This window comes from Dendrobium catenatum, unplaced genomic scaffold (genome assembly GCF_001605985.2).
Source record: "Dendrobium catenatum unplaced genomic scaffold, ASM160598v2 fragScaff_scaffold_1119, whole genome shotgun sequence".
NCBI lineage: Eukaryota > Viridiplantae > Streptophyta > Magnoliopsida > Asparagales > Orchidaceae > Dendrobium > Dendrobium catenatum.
The window spans coordinates 711240-731951 of NW_021319581.1; the positions used below are offsets into that span (position 1 = coordinate 711240).

Here is a 20712-nt window from a genome sequence, read left to right on the forward strand (position 1 = left end):
ACAAAAAAAAGGATAATAATTTTATTACAATGATCACACTTTAAAGAATATGATTTTTACTATTTTTCCTGACACTGCAATAATTTTTACAAATATCTTTAGAACTATATTTGCAGTGAATTAATATGCAGTCATTTATTTAGAATTTCCTCTTTGAGAAGATATTACATTAATATTTCTCCCTTCACAACTCATAAAAGCTAAAACATCACATGCTAATCATTTATCTGTGTACAGCCAAATCCTTTTTCTTGGGCTTAAAACAAAGCTAACCATCGAACAACTGGAAAAAAAATCATAAAATTGACAAATAATTGGAATAAATGTAATTATGCCACTAATGGTGGGTGGCTTTCAAAACAGTAAAATTAATTAAGCCACAGCAGTCAAACTATATGCCATAAGCAAATGTGAAATAAATCTCGCATTCAATCCCTAATAATCTATATACAATGATAAAGTTCTGTATAATACACCAAAAAAAAAAACTTTGACAGCTTAAAATTCATTTGTAAGCCAGAAAAAATGTCAGGATAACATATAATAGCTCGGGCCCAACACATCGACATCATTGGAAAGACAGGAATCTCTTTGCAGATAAAAGAAATTATAAATCTAAAACACCCAGAAGCCAAACCTGAAGCTGAAGTCCAATATCAAAAGAGATGTGATTACTGGCTCGGGTTTGTTAAGGTCAATAAGTTTGATGGGTTGATTAAGATTAGATTAACAGGTCTTTTTGAGTCATTTGATTCATAAATAAGTAATAGGTATGAAGGATTAATAGGTAGTTCATATGTCTAAGATATCTTTGTATCCTTATAAATATTCTCTGTTGGAGTATTATGACATGATGAAATGTAATCAGGTAAAATCTCCTTAACCTATGTTCTTGCGTCTTTCTCTATCCCACCTGATTTTTGGAGTTGCCGGCAACCTATAATCTATGATTTATGGCTCGCCTAGTAATGAGTTTGCAACAATGATTATTTCCCTATAAATTAATGTTTCGTTTGGAACGGCTTTCTTTATGCTTCTTAAAGTGACTTTTTAATAAAAAATAAAAATTTTGTACTAAAAAGCTGCTTTAAAAAGCAGTAAGAAAGCCGTCTCAAATGAAACCTAAATGGCTAAAAAAAAATTGTTAATCTAATCCTAATGTACTCATTATATTTATTGACCTGAACATAGTTTGACCCCAACAAATCACTTTTGCTTCTCACAGTTAACCCAAACTCGAGCCTACTAATCTATTAATTTCAAACAAATTGTACTTCAATGCCTACGTATCAATACCAAGAGAAAGTTCTTGAATTTCAGAGATATCTTCCCACCCTCCACACACATCTCAGTACCAGTCACCACCTAGTTTTGGCCGAGAATAGTTGGGAGCTTTCGCACGCTAACCTACTAACTTCTAACAAATTGCACTTAAGTGCCTACAGATTCAGTCATCCTCGTGTATCAAAACCAATAGGGAGTACTTAACCTTTAGAGAGATCTTCCCACCCTCCACACACAACTTAGCACCAGTCACTACCCAGTAACCTGGAAGATCATCTGGACCTCTAGCTATCTCAGTAGTGTCCACAAACCTCGCAAGTTTTGGAACTCGGAATGGTGTAGGTGGCCCACCAGGAAAGACTGCAGAATTCACTTCAACCTTTGGCTTTGGCTTTGGTAAAATACCTGTGCTGAATCTCGAGCTAATGAATGCTGAGATGGAGCCTGACTTCCTTGAGATACTGCTTTGGCCATCCCATTCTGAACGACGAATTCTCATTGACGCTATGCGTGAAAAGCCAAGTCGAAGGAAGAGCACTCTCCTGAAGCCAATCTCTCTCACCTCCAGCCAAGCTTTGGTAACGATGGAGGCAGTTTCATCTAAGTGAGCTCCACTGTACTGAACTGGAGCAGTACAGACACGAGATAGGAGAGCCCACTTGATTGGTTCAAAATATGCTCTTTGGTTGGTAGTAATGTCTTCGGTTGTGTGAACTTCGTCGTCACATAGTTTGAAAATGCTGGGGAGAGCACAAAGGTGCTGTAGATGAATTGCTAAGCAGTCGTTCCTTCTGCCTTCAAGATAGAGTCGAATCCCAGTCACTGGTCGTCCCCCTGAATCAACCTGCAAAAGAAGTTAATAATGAATATGGTTCATCAAGTCGGAATAAAATTGTAAACTCAACGTTTAAAGAGGTTGCATTGTTCTAACCATGAACTTCTTCAACTGCATTGAATATTGTGTGATAACATGATGTTAAATGAGTGGGACTGAATAGTTCGAACTATAATCATCAACAACAGCATGAGAAAGAATAAATGATGTTTAGATTTTTTTTTAGTTGTGTTTATTAAAATTTCAAAATTGTTGAGCATTCAATTTAGCCCATCAATTTGCCAAAATCTAAACAATTCTCCTCCATTAACAAGCCAATTCTTTGCATAGGAATTGGAGAAAGAAAGCATTTCATTAGGGCATTTTGAACTTTTTAGGAGCAATTTCACTAAATAATATCAGTTCAAACTAATTACATAAATCATAAATAAGACCAAAACGCCCCCATAGAAAGCTCCCCTTCACCAGTTTTCAACCAAATAATGAAATGTCATCACTATGATTAAATTGTTTAAGATTTGTGAAGTTAAATGATCAATTGAACACCTAAAAAATATATTTATGGACCATTTTCATCATTTGCTCACCTGAAAAAAAAAAAAAAAAGCCAATTGCAAATCATGCAAGTATCATCCCTCTGAGAGGGAAGTGTTGAGTCTAATACATAACAAGAGAGAAGGGAAAATTCGCAGTAAAATTATAAGTTCAATAACAGTATAATAATAACAACAACATTAAGCCTTCATCTCACTTCATGGGGTTGGCTGCATGAAACATTTTTTTTTCCATTATGTCATGTTAAGAGTTAAATTCTCATTTAAATTTAATAAAATAATATCATTTATAATATTTTCTAGCCAAAACTTTTTAGGCCTACCTCTACCTTTATTAACATAGGGCCAAATCAGATATGTTAAGAGAGTTGGAATTTGCATGTTTTACATTCTTGCAACTTGTATAATTTTGATGATTTCAAATATTATTGTTTTATGTGTAGTTATCTCCTAACACTTTTTGGAAGATTTGTTTTTGCTCTTGTGTGTACTAACATTTCAAGAAAATCGAACTCCAAACTATGAAGACTTCAAATCAAATTCAGCATGAGATACTTTGTATAATTGAACTTTAATTAAAAATTAAAAATAAAAAAAATGTCTTTAAATTGAGAGGAGAATTGTAATTGAGTGAAAAAACACACACACACACACTTAAAGAGATCTACAAAATTTGTACTGTGATCGTACGGGACGAAGCAGTTCATACGGAACGACAAGTCAATTAATCTCCTCGTAAGAGCAATGCGAACAGAGTTGGAGAAAATTTTTTCTAAGTCCTGATCGTCCAGGACGAAATTAGTTTCGTCCCAGGACAGGTTAGGCTTTTGTAAAAATTTTGTCCAACGAATCCAATCGTCCCCGGACGAAGTCTCTCTGTAAAAATTTCGTTCAGAACGAAATCTATAATCGTGCCAGGATGACTTGGGCTCTGTAAAAATTTCGTCAGACAAAATCCAAATCGTCCCTGGACGAAGTCTTCTCTGTAAAAATTCGTTCAGACAAATTCATAATCGTGCAGGACGAGTTGCCTCGTAAAATTTTGTCCGGACGAAGTCCTGTTCGTCCCAGGACGATGGGAACCGACTTAAGTAAGTGTTACATCCTGTGGTAATTTGGGAACCGACCTACGAAATAACTGTTCGTCTGGACAAACCTAGTTCGTACGGGACGATGATCGTGTACGAACATAGTTCGTACCAATATTCATTAGGATCGTTTCCAACACTTTAAGTAAAATTGTCCAGGATGATCCACGATCGTACGGGACGATCCATTTCGTGTTGACTTGAATATTTGCAGTTTTTGGACGGTTTTTCTTGTCTCTTTTATATAAGGTCCAATTTTTACTGCCACCGCATCTTATTGCTCATGTCTTCGTGCTATTGAAAGAGAGTCAATGAGAGAGTGTGAGAGAATCAAGAAGAATTCTTACTACTGAAAAGCGTGAAGGTTCACCTTGTTTTTTAAAAGTAAGATCTCTACTTGTGAACTTTCTTGGATTACTCAACTCTTTTCCTTTCTTCCTTCTAGATTCTTGTGAGAAGATCTGTCAAGGAGATTCGATTCTCTGCCGACCTTGGAGAGTGTGAACAGCCGCGGGTTCTCTACCCACACTAGGAGAGTGTGAAAGGACGAACGGTTCTCTGCCCACACTAGGAGAGTGTGAAAGGACGAAGGGTTCACTGCCCACACTAGGAAAGTGTGAAAGGACGAAAGGTTCTCTGCCCACACTAGGAGAGTGTGAAAGGACGAACGATTCTCTGCCGATATCGGAGAAGTGTGAAAGGACAGACAGTTCTCTGCCAGCACTGAGGATAGTGTAAAAGGACGATGGTTCTCTGCCGCATCGGGTAGTGGTGAAAAGAGTTTTGTAAAGGCTTCTCCGCCTTGCTGTGGGTGCAAAAGGAGAGTCACTAGTAGTATTAATGCAATACTCGGAGGGTGCTTCCGGGGAGTGGATGTAGGTCTGGTTTTAACCGAACCACTATAAATCTGGTGTCTTTATTTTTCCGCTACATTTTTATTTTTGTGATTTACTATTTTAAAACTGTGGTTGAAAAACTATTTCTACAAAAATTCATTAAAGTTTAATTTCGGTTTAAAATACTCAAAAGAGGATTATTTTTTAAAATATCAATTCATCCCCCTCTTCATTAGCCATGGGACATAAACTTAGGCTTAACAATCTAATTCATAGTGTACGAGTTTCAACAAGATACACCTACTCTTCTACATCAGAATGTAAAAGTTTTATGTGACCAAACCATCTAAAGACAACTTTTCATAATCTTATCAGCCACTGGAACTGCTCCAACCTTTTTATGTATATACTCGTTTCACATTGTGTCTCCAAGAATGAAGCCACTCATCCACCTGAGCATCTTCATCTCAGCAACAGTTAACTTAATTTTAGGCTTCTCTTTAATGGCTAATATTCTACGCCATAAAGTAATGCATGTCTCACCACCATCTTATAGAATTTTCCATTCAGTTTGAGGGGTAACTTTCTATCACACAACAGGCAAGAGATTCAACAACAGTCTGCAGCAATTTACTATTGTCACTTGATAAATATCCTTTGCAAGTACTGTTATCATGACTCCAAAGAAGCATTAAATGACTTCTTAAATTGCAGGACAATCAGTTATGAATAGATTAGAATCCAAAGCTCATGCAAAGAGAAACAGCGAGTGAGATATGCTTCCCACAAAAGTCTGCAAGTAGTTCTAAATGAAAATTCACAAATTCATCCAAAATAGATGATGAAGAAAACAAAAGTTATTTGCAAACTTGAATGACGCACTCAATTTTGATTTCGGCAAGGGCCCATACCAAGCCCAAAATTTGGGCCTCTTACTTCATATAAAGAAAGATAAACCAGAAAAATACTTGCAATTAATTCATTCTTTAACTAGTGTAATCGTGCTTGGGTATGAGAACACACATGATGGAGATTTACATAATACTACAAAAAAATCTCTATTTTACATATCTATATAACATCAAATCTTCTTCATACTAAGAAAATACCACTTTGTACTAATCATGACTAGATTAACTGTGACAATGAAGACGTGCAAGCATCCAACATTAGGGGTGCAAACATATCAAGCCGACTCGCGATCCGGCTCGGGCTCGACTCGGTAACAGGCTCGACGAGTCGAGCTTATCGAGCTCGCGAATCGAGCTCGAACATGATTTCGAGCTCGACAGCTTATCAAGTTCGAGCTCGAACAGGCTGCTGTTCGACTCGTTAGCTCGTCGAGCAGCTCGACGGCGTAACTTGCAGGAGGGAAATGCAAACCCATGAAGCGATAAATCGAAGTCGCAAGCGGGAAATCAAAGTTGCGAGCGGGAAAAAAAAAAGATGAATCTCAACGACGTGACGATGACGACGATCTCGATGGCAGGAAATTTCAAGCTCGACGACGATCTCGACGGTAGACGGTGGGACGAGCTCGATGATGGTTTCAAAAGCAGAAAATTTTGAGCTTGACGATGATCTCAATGATAGACGACGGGACAAGCTCGACGACGATCTCAATAGTGGAAAATTCGAGCTCGACGGCAGACAATAGAACGAGCTCGACGATGATCTCGACAGCGAGAATTTTTGAGCTCGACGACAACCTCGACGGTAGATGCGACGGGACGAGCTCGGGATGATGGACTCGACGGGATGATGGATCTCGACAACATACAGACCTCGGGACGTTCACGATTACGCTCATTGACGATGACGACGATCTCGATGGCAGGAAATTTCAAGCTCGACGACGATCTCGGCGGTAGACGGTGGGACGAGCTCGACGACGGTCTCAAAAGCAGAAAATTTTGAGCTTGACGATGATCTCGACGATAGACGACGGGACAAGCTCGACGACGATCTCAATAGCAGAAAATTCGAGCTCGACGAAGATCTCGATGGCAGACAATAGAACGAGCTTGACGATGATCTCGACAGCAGGAATTTTTGAGCTCGACGACAACCTCGATGGCAGATGCGACGGGACGAGCTCGGGATGATGGACTCGACGGCAGACGCGAAGGCGAGCGATCTCGACAACATACAGACCTCGGGACGTTCACGATTACGCTCATACCGCTCAGTACAATGATCTCGACGGTAGATGCGACAACGACGACGACGAAGCCTCGAGAGGATGGACGCTACAACCAGCGAGGGATCTCGATCTCGACAACGGAGCTCGACAGCAAAGCTCGACGAGCCGCTCGACAAGAAGACGAGTCGAGCTCGAGCTCGGATTTTGAACTCGACTCGAGCTCGAGCTAGAGCTTGGTCTTTGAAAGTCAAGCTCGACTCGAACATCCCCTTACTCGAGCTCGACTCGACTCGTTTGCACCCTTATCCAACATCCATTTCCTTGATTAAACTATAAAACAACAAAAATGATATATTCTCAACTAATCATCAAAAGCGGTTGTCCCCACAGTGAAGTTTATGCCACCAACGAGGGAAAAGAATTGGTTTTATAGAAATTTAAGTAGGGTGTCTTCATATGCAAATCAAACTCCCTCAAAAGAAAGCCAAAGATAATAAAGTATTAAATAACAACAATATCAAGCTTTTATCCCACTATGTGAGGTCGGCTACATGATTCTTTTTTCTTCATTGTGTGCTATTAAAAATTAAATTCTCATTTAAATATAATAAAGAAAGGTCATTTCTAATATTTTCTAACAAAGTCTTTTTAAGTCTACCTCTACCCTAAAGTATTAAACAACATTGGCAAAAAAAATCACTACACCAACTTATTTCTTCACGTAATAGTTTGAAACTAAAGTTTACTTGTGAACAGCATCATAAAAGTTTGAAACTAAAGTTTTGCTCCCTGAATTGCTTACATTTTAAGAAGACAATGAGCTCTCAAGAAACATAGAAATACCTGGATATTGTTAACATAAAGTTTGGGACCCAAGATAGTGAACTGAAGGGATGGTAAACCACGCTTCCTATGCTGTGGACCAAGAAGGAGCTCACCAAAAGCTGGAGCCCATTGACGTGGCAACTGGAACTCCAAAAATTGAGCAAGTTCCTCAATAGGTGGCTTGTCTGAATAATAATATTGACAACACACTTTCCATCAGATACCAATGAATAAAGAAAAAAGGGCCAGCAAAATAATCTAAATATGGATTCTTTAAGAAAAATAATCCTACCGTACATGATTAAAGAGTACCCCAAAAAAAAACAAATATATATATATATATATAGCTAACTCTTGCACTGATAATTGTAGGGACTTGCGACATGTTTCTAGGCCTCTATACACTAAAGTCAAGTGAAAATTCCTATGTTCAGAATCATGCAGTTCAAGAAGACCCTTAAATAGGGGCTTAAGTAAAGTTGTAAATGAGTTAAGCTGAGTCTGAGTTGCCTCTCATTTGAGTGACGCGGGGAAAATAAAATGATTTTATGTTTCAGCTCGAACTCAATTCAATGATGAATTGTAACAAAAAATTTAAGAAAAAAATTTGTAAAAGTAATTTGAAACTAGTAAAAGGAAAGAAAGGATATATATATATATATATATATATACCTTTTTTTTTAAACAAGCCTAATTGAGGCCAGTATATGCTTGGCTCATTAAGCTCACATCAAGAACTGCTTTTGTGTTTTAGCTTGAGCTGCCTTGCGAACCAACATAGCTCGGTTACACCCTTATCCTTGAGAGACTAAATATAAGGATAATAATCATTTTTTTTTCTTCATGTCTATATCTTAAGGCTAATATATCACAAAAAGCATTCAACAGATCACAATTTGATAATATAATGTATTTGAATAATTTGTAAAGATGATACGTTGAACCATCAAAAAAAGAATATGATTTTTTGTTCTCTCTTAATATTATGAGCAACCTAAAATCAAAAGCCAAAAGTTCAAAGTTTGAACCAAGCATAGTTCATAATATAATAAAAATATGGTATATTTACATCTATAATCTTTTACTTCGAACAAAAACTTGAGAAATTAACTTACAACGAAGGTACAGGTTTATAGCATGCGTTAAGAATCCACTTCCACGAACACCATTTAATAAAGACGTAATAGGAATAAACGACATTGATATCGCATCAGGGGCCTCAGAAATAGTTGAAAGCCACCGGCTATGACTTTGATTAGTGTTGATTCCTCCTCTTCTAACCTGAATGCTAACTATGTCCTAAAGAAAGTTGGGAATGTTTACAAAATAGTGTTAGCAACCTTGATAGGCCAAGCTTCACAAGAAGCACAATTCAATTTAAAAAAGCTTACATCTTTCTTTGAGTGAGATAAAACAGTCGACCTCAAAGAGTTGAACAAAGCTGCATTACGTTCCAGATACACTAACTGATTGTCCTGAAATCGCCACATGAACTACTTTAGTGATCATGAGCATGGATTCAGAATACATTTAAGCATGTCTTCATCAAAATCAAACTGACTAGTGCTGATAAATAAATGATTACAGATTTAAAAAGCATATGGGCAATTAGATGAAATAAAAGGGTGAAAAGACCAATTATTGAGACACCCATGTTATTTTGATGAGTAAATACTATAGTAACTACACTATACATCTATCTTCAATTTTATGAGCTAGGTTCTATTGTGAAGAAGCTCAAGGGCTACAATAATCAAAGGAAGACAAAAGAGCTGAAAATTTGTCCACTAACATGCTTAAATTAATGGACTTTCATTATTTATATCTTTTGTTAGGTTCATAGGTAAGAATAACTAAGATGTCAAGTCATTCACGCTCATATCATCTAATATAGCTGAAGGATTGCACTTAACCGTGATTTAATCAATAGGGTACCAAAAAATTAAACTAATGAGTTAGGACCACTTGATTCCTTGAAATAAGCAATTTTGGATTAACTCAAGCAGACAAGATATAATGGCCCAATTAGGATCAAGCGACCCAATCAACAGATTCAAAATAAGCTCATCCAACCACATTGACTCGGTGAGGTTCAAATCAATATGAACAATCTTGATATCAAACGTAAATGTCATTTACTTGCCTAGGTGGCAAGATTAATTAAATCCCAAATCAATTGGGGAGAGAGAATGGAATCTGAAATTAAAATTTCAAGATTAAAGTGGAATTGGCGGGATGAATTTGAATTTAAACTCACAATTTAAGGGTCGGAGACTTAAATTGCATGAGAAAGGAATTGGGGAGGTAATTATGGAGAGCTTAATGAGGGCCCTGACTTAATGAGAATAGGAGAGAGATTATGCCCAATGAGGGGGGCCGGCCAACATAAGGAGGAGAGAGGGGTGAGTTTTGGAAAAAGTGGGACCACCAATTTAATTTCAGATTTTTTACAAAATCTAAATAAATATTTCAGTTTTCTTAAGGAAAGAAAAACTTCCATTTAACAGGGCAATCAATTAAGCATATTGAATTTCAAATTTGAAATTCAAATCAATTAAATTGATGGCGTAAATAAGGAGCTACTTAGGAAACAATTAATAGCCCATAAAACATTTGAATTTCAAATTTGAAATTCAAGGAAGAGGAAGCGCGGCATGACAGGCAGAGGAAAGGGAAGGCGGCCACGGTGAGAAAGGTGATGGCCGGCGGAGGCAGTGCTTTGGAACGTCGGCGGCCTGAGCGGCCTGGAGGAGGGGCGGCGGAAAATTGCAGGTGTAACGGTGAAGGGATGGATGTTCAAGAAAGAATGTGATCCGGACGGATGTCTCCTTGATTTCTCACACTTATGATTGCAAAGAAAAATTGGAGGAAGGTCATAGAACTCACAAAGGATCTAGCTCTTCCCAAAACCACTAAAGAGATTGGAGAGGGATGCACTCACAACAGAAAACCAAACTAAAGAACTCACTAAGAGATCTCAAAAGAAAAAAACTCACATAAGAGATCTTAAAAGATGACTCATCCAAAGAAAACGGCAAAAAAGCAAATTTTCATTAAACAATATCCTCTCATTCACATAAGAAAGGCCTCTATATATAGCTAAGAACTAAAAACAGACACATATGCCCCTTAAGACTCTACAAGGATATCTCTAAGTGAGGGTTAAAATAATCGAAAAATCATAATAAAAATTTAAAAATTACAAATATAATATAAGATAAGTGGACAGAGACAAGCCGTTGACTTCGCTCCTCGGATAGTCATAGGACGTTGATTCCGCATCATTCCCCGGTGAAAAAGAGCTCGACTCATGTCGAGATCCGCACCCTAGGTAACCATGCTCTGAGTACCAACTGATGTGAAACGTTTGAGCATGAAACAAAAACTGCTTGGGGATTTTAATATAGATTTTTAAAGCTTTGCTAGTTATAAAATTAATGCTTAACCCAAGTTTAGTGTTTCAAACTATCAAGTTGAAATTAAGGCATGCGGTATATAACTAGATTACGGGACCAATATCAAATTGACAACATAGAATTAAGAGAGTAATTTATGGGGAGAAAACAATAATCCAAATTAACAAATAGAACTTTCACTTGGGTCTCTCACTCACCCTCTGTGTTGTATGCACTTTTTTAATGGAGTGGAAGATTGAAGAGCAACCGAGCGATGCCCTAGGAGACAACATGGCGCACAAAAGCGTTAGTCCGTTGGGAGCGGTAGCCAGTGGCGGTAGTCATGGGATGACTAGTGAGCATCCAACGTCTTATTCAAAACTTCTGACAGCTATGGTGAGGGGCTAAGAGGCAAGATGCAGAAAATCTGTAATAAATTTCAGATTTTAGTGGTTTAGGAGAGGGATTTAATTTGAATTTTCAAATTAATCCAAGGAGGAGAGAGGGGCGCAAAGGGAAAGATTTGGCTGAATTTGGAGCTATTAAGGTGATTAGGAGAGAGAGGGGGCCATTAAGGGGGAGGAATTGATTTCAAATTTCAGATTTTAAAATTTGAAATTAAAATCATGGAAAACTAAATTAACCTGAGGGAGAGGGGTATAAAGAGGTGTTTAAGTAGTGATGAGGTGGCAAGTAGGAGAGAGAAACAATAGGAGAAGGTGGCCCGGCCATATGGGAGAGAAGAGAGGCTTGAATAATAGGTGGGGCCACAATTAATTAATCAAAATCTGAAATTATAGATTTCAGATTTTAATTATGTCAAGTAACTCCTTTCTTGAAAAAAAATTGGGAGGGATTTGAATTTAAAATTGTAACTCCCTATATAATTCCCAATTTAAGTGAATTAATTAGGAAAGTCATTAAAGGATGAAATTCAAACTAGCAAAAGGAAACCAAGATGGGGCCGGCGGTATGGATCCAGGGAGGCCGGCGGAGACGGGCTGGTGGTGGCCGACGGGTGCCGGATGAGGATTGGCCGCGGGAGGGTTCCTGCACGGCCGGGATGGGTGCTGGGTTGGTCGGCGGGAGGCTGGCCGGGTTTGGCTAGGGGAAGGGGCGCAGCAAGGATCCAAGGAGAGGAAGAAGTATGGAAAATAAGGATTCAAGGAGTGAATTCCAATTTTCCACAAGTGCTTCAATCCGAATCTCCACGATGATGAATTGACCAAGAGAAATAAAGGAAAATAGTAGAACGAGAAAAACCTAGAACTCACAAAGAATCTAGCTTCTCTACGAACTCACTAAGAGATCGTGGAGGTTTGCACTCACAAAGAGAACACAAAGCAAATATTTTTCATTCATCAAAACTAACTATTACATAAGAAAAGGGTCATATATAGGCCTCCAAATGACAAAGAAAACAAAAGACTAAATTGACCCTTGGGCTACAATAGCGACCAACCCATAAGGGCAAAGCGGAAAAAACTGAAAATAAATAAACTATACATAAAATGATTCAAATAAAACCATGAAATCGTGTCGTGACTCCCGGCGTCTCCTGATGGTACTCGTTTCGAAAATGCTGATGAGGTCCTCATCAAATCTACTCAGGTAGGGGTTGACCAGTAAATTATGGCCAGAGTTCGGTGTAAAATTAGCCGGCCTTCTCAATAATGGGATGCGGCTAGCTTCAGTTGGCCAATTAGGTATAAAACTGGCTAGATTGACTTGTACTACAAGTTCCAACTCATTTCATCCAGCATATGCATATATTATTATTTGAATATTTTGAAATCATCAGCAAACATTACACAGTTTTAGTTGCAAGCAAACTTGCTAAAGTCTATTAACATTCTTTGCTAAAGCTATTCAACTATTATTACCAAAGTGATGAACTCCAAGCTCTCTCTTGCTCACTTGCTTCAGCATTCACAGGTGTTTTTTTTCTAGCCATTTCAGATCCTACTTGTTAAACTTCCTTTCATGCACATTGAAGGAGTAATATGAAGTTTTATAAAAATCCCTTCCATTTTGATTGTAATTTCATGATTTTCAAATAATACTTGCATAATGGTTTCACAACATACATCTAGATATCTATGTATCTTGACTTGCTAAGTTAGAATTTTGCATGTTTCTTATTCTATGTTCTTTTTAATTATTTGTACTCTAGCCAATGTTTAAAATTGCGTATTAGGGTATTGAGGCGATTTTCATTCGTGAGCCGAGGCGTAAGCCTCAAGGCGTTTTGAGGCATAAGCCTCAAAATCAAAAAATTGCGTAAACATAAAATGATAATTTTTTTATATACTAATGAGTGAATAATATAAAACATAAAAAACATAAGATATGAAGTGAAATCAAAATATCCCAATAATAAGACAACATGAAATATAGTTCAACTCAAAATTCTATCTTTCCCAAATCCCAGTATTCTTTTCATTAACATATAATTCCAATTTCTAAAAATAAATAGCAATGACATATCACATAAGAACTCATAAGTCATCAACACTGTCATCACTAAGGGGTTCTTCATTTGAATCATCATTATGATGAACTGCTCTCTCCCCTTCCTCCTCTCGTATAAAGTTCAATGTCGGGCATTTACTTCAAGATTTATGTAAGTTTTAATATATATATAGTGTGAGGCGTAAGCCTCATGCCAGTGAGGCGAGGCGGGCCTTAAGCCGGGCCTCAACCAAGTTGAGGCGCAAGCCTCATAACAAAAACTCGAGACGTAAGCATTGAGGCGTTTTTTACTGGAATTGCGCAAAGGCGGGCCTCAAGGCGAGCCTCATATTGCGCAATTTTAAACCATGACTCTAGCTAAAGTTATTTTCTCTTCTAATTTTATATTTTTCTTCCTGTGTGAGGGACTCGAGCTCATGAAAAAGGTTGGTCCTCTCCAAGTTGAAAAAGAGGAGTGAAGGCAAAGTTTGTCCTTCACAACTTGAAAGTGGAATTGGAACTTTCAAGAGGGGCTAGAAAATGATCATAGGCTTATGACGAAGGTGAACCACTACAAATCATGGCGCCTTTGTTTGAAGTTTGATTTCCTTGTCTATATATTTCCATCTATTACTCTTACACAATACTTATAATATTATGGCCGCTGGCACCATACTCTCAAACCAAATGATAGAAAGGCCTAAGTCTCCTAAAGGGACTAAAATTCAAGAGAACATATAGCACATCCTAAATATTGTCTTGAGGGCATTGAAAGCACCTAACACCTGTAATAACATACGTTCTTGTAAATTCCACATCACTCTCACTTGATGAATCAATTTTTTATTAACTTATATCCAAATATTTTTTGTGAAATGTTTTCATCACCAAAATCAACCCCCATGTGCATTATTAAGGCCGACAAGTTACTCTCGATTGTAGATGTTATATAAGAGGAGGTTGTTAAACCGGCCCCTAATGGACTAGCCCAACCCTAACCGGTCTCTTTGAAGAGGCCGGTTCTTTGCTACAGGAGGAGGGGTGGCGGCATAAGGAGAGAGGAAGGAGTGGGGCCCACTAGGGATTCAAATTCAAAGGAATTGGAGGCAAAGGAGGGGACGGCAAGTACAAGGGAGTAGTTTGACTTTAAATGATTAATTGTATGTTTTAAGTATGGGAGGAGGGATTGGGGTTAGTGTTATGTGTGATTTGGAGTTGATCTCTTGGAGTCTTCTTGGTGTCTTGGCTTTAGATCCACAATCTAGAGATTGGGAGAGACGATACTCCTCTCAAATTGAGGATCAATTGTATCTTGCTTGGAGTTTGCTTTTCTTTGATTCTACTATTGCAATCTATCGTTTTTAAATTGATTTCTTCCAAATTTTATTGTTTTTCTCGCTGTTTTGGCCAATTATTGCTAGGGTTGCTTGCAAGTATTTCCTCTTGGATTACTTGTGTACTCTAGTATTTCCTATCAAATTGGTATCTGAGCCAATCTTGGGACCGTTCGTGGGCTGATTTTGGTGAATTTCAATGGCTGATTTTTGGTCGGGAAAGGAGAAAGTTGTTGTTTTTGTGATACAAATCCAGAATTTTTTAATCTACAAAAATCCGTATAGAGATGGCGGCCAAGAAAGTAGATGCGCTAAAAGATAGGGTTGAAGGGGAGATGAACCAAATCAAGACAACGATCGATTTCCTCCATGAAAGGACAAGTAGTCGATCTCCTGGACATGATGAAGAAAATATTAGAAATCCATGACCAAACGGCGGCTTCCGTGGCAAAAGGATTGGAAGGGGAAAAAATGAATTCTTAAATTCGTGGGAAGGAAGATGGATGGAGATTGTGGAGGGAGAAAAAAAAGAAACCCTATAGGGCCTTTTTAGAGAGAGGACAGAAGAGGTTGGTATGGGGAAAGGCATAGGTATGGAGGGGCGGAGTAAAGAGGTGCTGATTGGGAACGCCGGGAGGGACATTATGACCGCCGAGGTGCTGAATTTGAAGGAAGGAAAGGGGAATTCGAAGGGGGACTGGGTTATGACAGAGCAAGGGAAGACCGGGAGACATGGGTAGGGCCAAGCACTTGGGAAAGGGAGAGCCATGGAGGAATAAGGGGAAATAGGGGACATCAGAAGGTGAGGAAGCAGAAGATGTCCATATTCGAAGGGGAGGATGCATAGGGGTGGCTTTATAAGGAGGAAAGGTACTTCGTTGTTAATGGGCTAATGGAGGAGGAGAAGCTGACAGCGAAAGGCTTATGTTTGGAGAGAAAAGCGCTACCATGGTACCAATGGAGAGACCAAAGGAGACCCATCAGAAGATGGGGAGAATTCAAAGACTGCATAATAGAACATTACCAAACCAACCGAAGAGGAGATTTCTATAAGCAGTTCTTTACTCTAGTGCAGGAGGGATCAGTAGAAAACTACCGTGAGCGGTTTGAGCACCTGGACAATAGGGTGAAGCGATTATTGGATATTGTATTGGAGGGGGACTTCATGAAGGGGTCGAATGCAGAGATCCGAGTTATTAAGTTCTGATGCCTCGTGACTTGGGAGTGACAATGAGGTTGGTATAACTAGTTGAAAATCAAAGGAATCTAGAGAGGGGAGCCAGGAGCAGTAGCACAGGAGGCACTTACAGGATGAAGACCACCGATTTAGCACCTAAGGATCCTGCAATAGGAGGAATCTGGGAGACCATCAGGGAGAAGACAGTAGGAGGGAGCGGGGGAAAATTCAAAAGGCTGACAGAGAAGGATATGCAGGAGAAGAAGCAAAGGGATTGTGTTTCAGGTGTGATGAGAAGTATACTACAGAGCATAGGTGCAATGACCGAACTCTTAAGGTTTTCACCGTCTGTGATGACGAGGAAACTGAGGGAGGTGAGGGATTAGAGGAGATGGAGGAGAAGCTGCATTTAGATTTGGCTGAGGTTTCCGGTAGGATTCATGGAATCATACCATGAAAATGAAGGGGGAGATAGGGACAGGAAGGTGGTGGTGTTGATTGATAGTGGAGCTACCCACAATTTTATTTTCACTCAGGTCGTCGACCAATTGGGAGTGAAATTGGTGGATACCTGGTGTTATGGGGTGATGATGGGTATGGGGAATATGGAGAAATGTCATGAGATCTGTAGAGTGCTACTGACTACTATCCAGGGGATTTAGGTGAGGGAAGATTTTCTTCCATTGGAGATAGGGAGTACAGATATCATCCTGTGGATGAAGTGGCTGTAGACCTTACGAGATACCAAGGTTAATTGGGGACCACTCATGATGGAGCTGATGGTGGATGGGAGGAAGGTGGTGATAAGAGGAGATCAGGGCTATCCAAATCCATGGTTTCTCTCAAGATTATGGTGATGAATATATAAGTGGTGGGTGAAGAAATTTTGGTGGAGCTACACAGTCTGGAGAGAGTTAGAGTGGAGGGAGGGGACATACACCTCTCCATACAGCCGTTGATTCAACAATTCCAGGAGGTGTTTCGTCTATCTCAGGGATTGCCACCACCAAGGAAGCAGGAGCACGCCATCGTAATGAGGGAAGGTGTGTCACCCATCAATGTCAGGCCCTACTGATATCCTCAATTTCAGAAGGCTGAGATTGAAAAACTGATCTGTGAGATGCTGGAGGCAGGGATCATCAGGCCGAGTGTGAGTCCTTTCTCTAGTCTAGTCCTATTGGTCAAGAAGAAGAATGGGAGCTGGCGATTTTGTGTGGACAATAGAGCTTTAAACAAGGAGATAGTGCTAGATAAATTTCTAATTCCTGTGATTGATGAGCTCTTGGATAAATTGAATGGGGAACTGATGTTCTCCAAACTTGATTTGAAGTCTGGGTAGTATCATATCATAATGAGGGAGGCAGACATCACCAAGATAGCTTTTAGGATACATGAGGGGCATTATGAGTTTCTGGTTATGTCATTTGGGCTTACCAACGTCCCTAATACTTTTTAGTCACTGATGAACATGGTGTTCAGACAGTTACTTCGGAAGTTTGTTTTTGTGTTTTTAATGACATACTGGTGTACATCAAAATTGAGGAGCATAGGGAAGATGGTCTTGGGAGTTCTGTAGGAACATCAGTTGAGGGCCAACCTGAAAAAGTGTTGTTTTACCCAGACTAGTGTGGAGTATTTGAGACATTGTATCCAAAGAAGAGGTGGCAACGGATCAATCAAAGATTGAGACTATGTTGAGGTGGCCCTTACCTAAGAATCTGAAGGAGTTGAGGGGATTCTTAGGACTGATGGGGTACTATAAGAGGTTTGTGAAAGGATACAAAACTATAGCATGGTCACTGACATAGCAACTGAACAAAGATGAGTTCTTATGGGGAGAGGCGGCTACAACAACATTTGAGAGATTAAAGAAAGCTATGACAACTGTACCAGTTTTAGCTCTACTAGACTTCACTCAGGCTTTCATATTAGAGACGGATACTTCTAGATACGGATTAAGGGCAGTACTCATGCAGAATCGCCAACCCATTGCCTACTTCAATTAGGTGTTGACAACCAGAGCCATGCTCAAATCAATCTATGAGAGGAAATTGATGGCCATCGTCTTAATCATCCAAAAATGGCGACCCTACCTATTAGGAAGGCACTTCATTGTCAGAACCGATCAAAAGAGCTTGAACTACTTGTTGGAGCAGCGGATAGTGACTAAGGAACATCAGATGTGGCTGTCCAAATTGTTGGGATATGATTTTGAAATCCAATACAGGTTAGGAGTGGAGAACAAAGCAGCAGATGCCTTGTCCAAGTGTATGGGAGAGCTGCAAACAGTGACAGTATCGATTCCTTTGATGCAAGATTAAGAGGCCATCAGGGAGGAGAGCGTCAGGAATGAGGAGTTGAGAAAGATCAGGGTCGACTTACTGAGGGAAGGGAGTAGCCACCCGAGGTACTCTTTGGAGGGGAAGAAGCTACTGTACCAGGGAAGGTTTGTGATGCCCAGGACATCTGTTCACATTCCACATTTGCTTCAGTAGTTCCATGTGAGTGCAATTAGGGGTCACTCAAGGGTACAAAAGACCTACAAGAGGCTAGCCTCGGAGTTGTACTGGAAGAAAATGCATAAAGATGTGGAAGAGATGGTGTTCCGATGAGAGGTAAGTTAGAGGAACAAGTATTTGGACCGGCCCAACCCCAACAGGCCTCTTTGAAGAGGTCGGTTCTTTGCTACAGGAGGGGCGGCGGCATAAGGAGAGAGGAAGGAGTGGGGCCCAGCAAGGATTCAAATTCAAAGGAATTGGAGGCAAAGGAAGAGCGGCAAGGACAAGGGAGTAATTTGGCTTTAAATAAGTAATTGTATGCTTTAAGTATGGGAGGAGGGATTAGGGTTAGGGTTATACATGATTTGGAGTTGTTCTTTTGGAGTCTTGTTAGTGTCTTGGGCTCTAAATCCACAATCTAGAGGGGAGAGACGATCCTCTGAAATTGAGGATCAATTGTATCTTGTTTGGAGTTTGCTTTGCTTTGATTCTACTATTACAATTTTTCATTTTTAGACTGATTTCTTCCAGGTTTTCTTGTTTTTCTCGTTGTTTTGGCCTATTATTGCTAGGGTTGCTTGCGAACTCAAGTATTTCCTCTTGGATTAATTGTGAACTCAAGTATTTCCTATCAGAGGTTTGAGGCCATTACATAGATTGAGAATATTTAATTTTATGATGAATCTTCCAATCACCATCGCTTGAATAGTTTGAATTAGAAAAAAATAACATGTTCTATATATAACTACATCAATGTACATGTTATAATTTAAGGAAAAAAAAAGTCCCAAGATCCCTTGAATATTTTTGTCCAGAAAATTTTGCCACAGCGTATTGCATTTCTCTAATGTAGTCCCTCGACTTTAGGGGTGGTTTGTTTAAATTAAAAAAAGGAATGTAGTATAAAGAGAATATTTTGGTATTGTATAGTTTGTAAAATAAATGTAGGTGAATGCGTTTTTTTTGTTTGAAGTAAAATTAATGTAGTATAGAGTTCAAAAATGATGGCAACAGTGGCAACAATGGACGTGGTGGTCGACTAGTTTTGGTGTTATTGTTGCTTTTGTTGGGGGTGGGGGGCTAGCAATGAGTAGCAACAGTGAACGGTGACAAGTGGGGGAAAATGGAGGTGGTGGCAAGTGGAGACAAAGAGCTTGCTTTCGGCAAAAACGATTTTTGCTCAAAACTACGGGAGTTTATTTTGGCTCGAAAACGACTAAAACGCTTTATAATGTATTCCTTTTACTTTGCATTCATTTTTCATCCAATCAAATATTAATATCTTGAATACACATGTAAAAAGATTACTTTACGCCCACTTTACTTCAAACCAAGCAGTCCCTTAAAATTTTTGATCACAAATTGTCCCTCCATTTGAAATTGACGAAAATTGAGATGCAGAATTGATATCTATTCAGTCCTTCGACTATAAAAATTAATCCTAATTGAGCTATTGAGAGGCCATTTGGGATCAATTTTGTATAAATTGAAGAAATGTGATGCTCTGAGACTAAATTTACCATATATAATTAATCAGGGGACTATTCCTGACTTTTTCCCTTTAAGAAAATGATTGTCTCATCATTATCAATGCTAACAACAAAATAAACATTTTTGACCAAAGATATTTAAAATTCTTAACAAATTAGAACATGTTTAGGCATGAAATAAGAATTTTTATAAATTGAGGCTCTCAACTGTTTTCAATTGAATGTTATGATTAAACCTCTACGAGATGATGTCAACATAAGCGAAGTGCACAACTTGGGCTTTGACTTTTGTTTCAGCATAATGAAGTATTAAATCACAAGGAATAATGCATATAGAAGTGCTGAATGAACGTCAAATTGTTATACATGTATAGCTTTGAACTTGTTTCGTTTAGTTCAATTATATTTTGTAACAAATTCTGAATTCAGTTTAATTCTCTAATACTTGCCTCTTTTCTACATGACAAATCCTCACTTTCATGTGACTCTTCAGCAAATTTCTCATCAGCTAACTTCTTCAATAAATTTTGCAAATCATTTTGTTGAAGAACAGACTCCTCCAGCTGCTTAATGTGAATAACATCCTTGCCACCCATCTTTACCCCAAAAATAATGTGAGTTCCATATTTATCAATAAACCTACAAACCATGACAAAATAACAAATATTTTTGAATTAGTAAATGTATCGTGATTCAAGCAAATGAGTAGTGTATCAATGCTACAAAGACTGCAATTGAAGGCAGATAAATTATGATGCATAGAGTTTGTAACAGGGGACAAAAAGGTCCCACTACGTACTTT

The 20712-nt window shown here is 38.8% G+C and overlaps 1 protein-coding gene across 1 annotated transcript; it reads right to left on the bottom strand.

The window, feature by feature from the left end:
• Positions 1–409: 409 nt before the first annotated feature.
• On the bottom strand, positions 410–20575 carry LOC110113859 (MACPF domain-containing protein NSL1). The gene is made up of 5 exons (XM_020846566.2): positions 20360–20575; positions 8957–9040; positions 8681–8864; positions 7584–7750; positions 410–2128 (listed from the first exon to the last, which is right to left on the bottom strand). Exons 1-5 carry the CDS (start codon positions 20558–20560, stop codon positions 1448–1450), a joined length of 1317 nt encoding a protein of 438 aa, XP_020702225.2. The 5' UTR covers positions 20561–20575; the 3' UTR covers positions 410–1447.
• Positions 20576–20712: the final 137 nt, after the last annotated feature.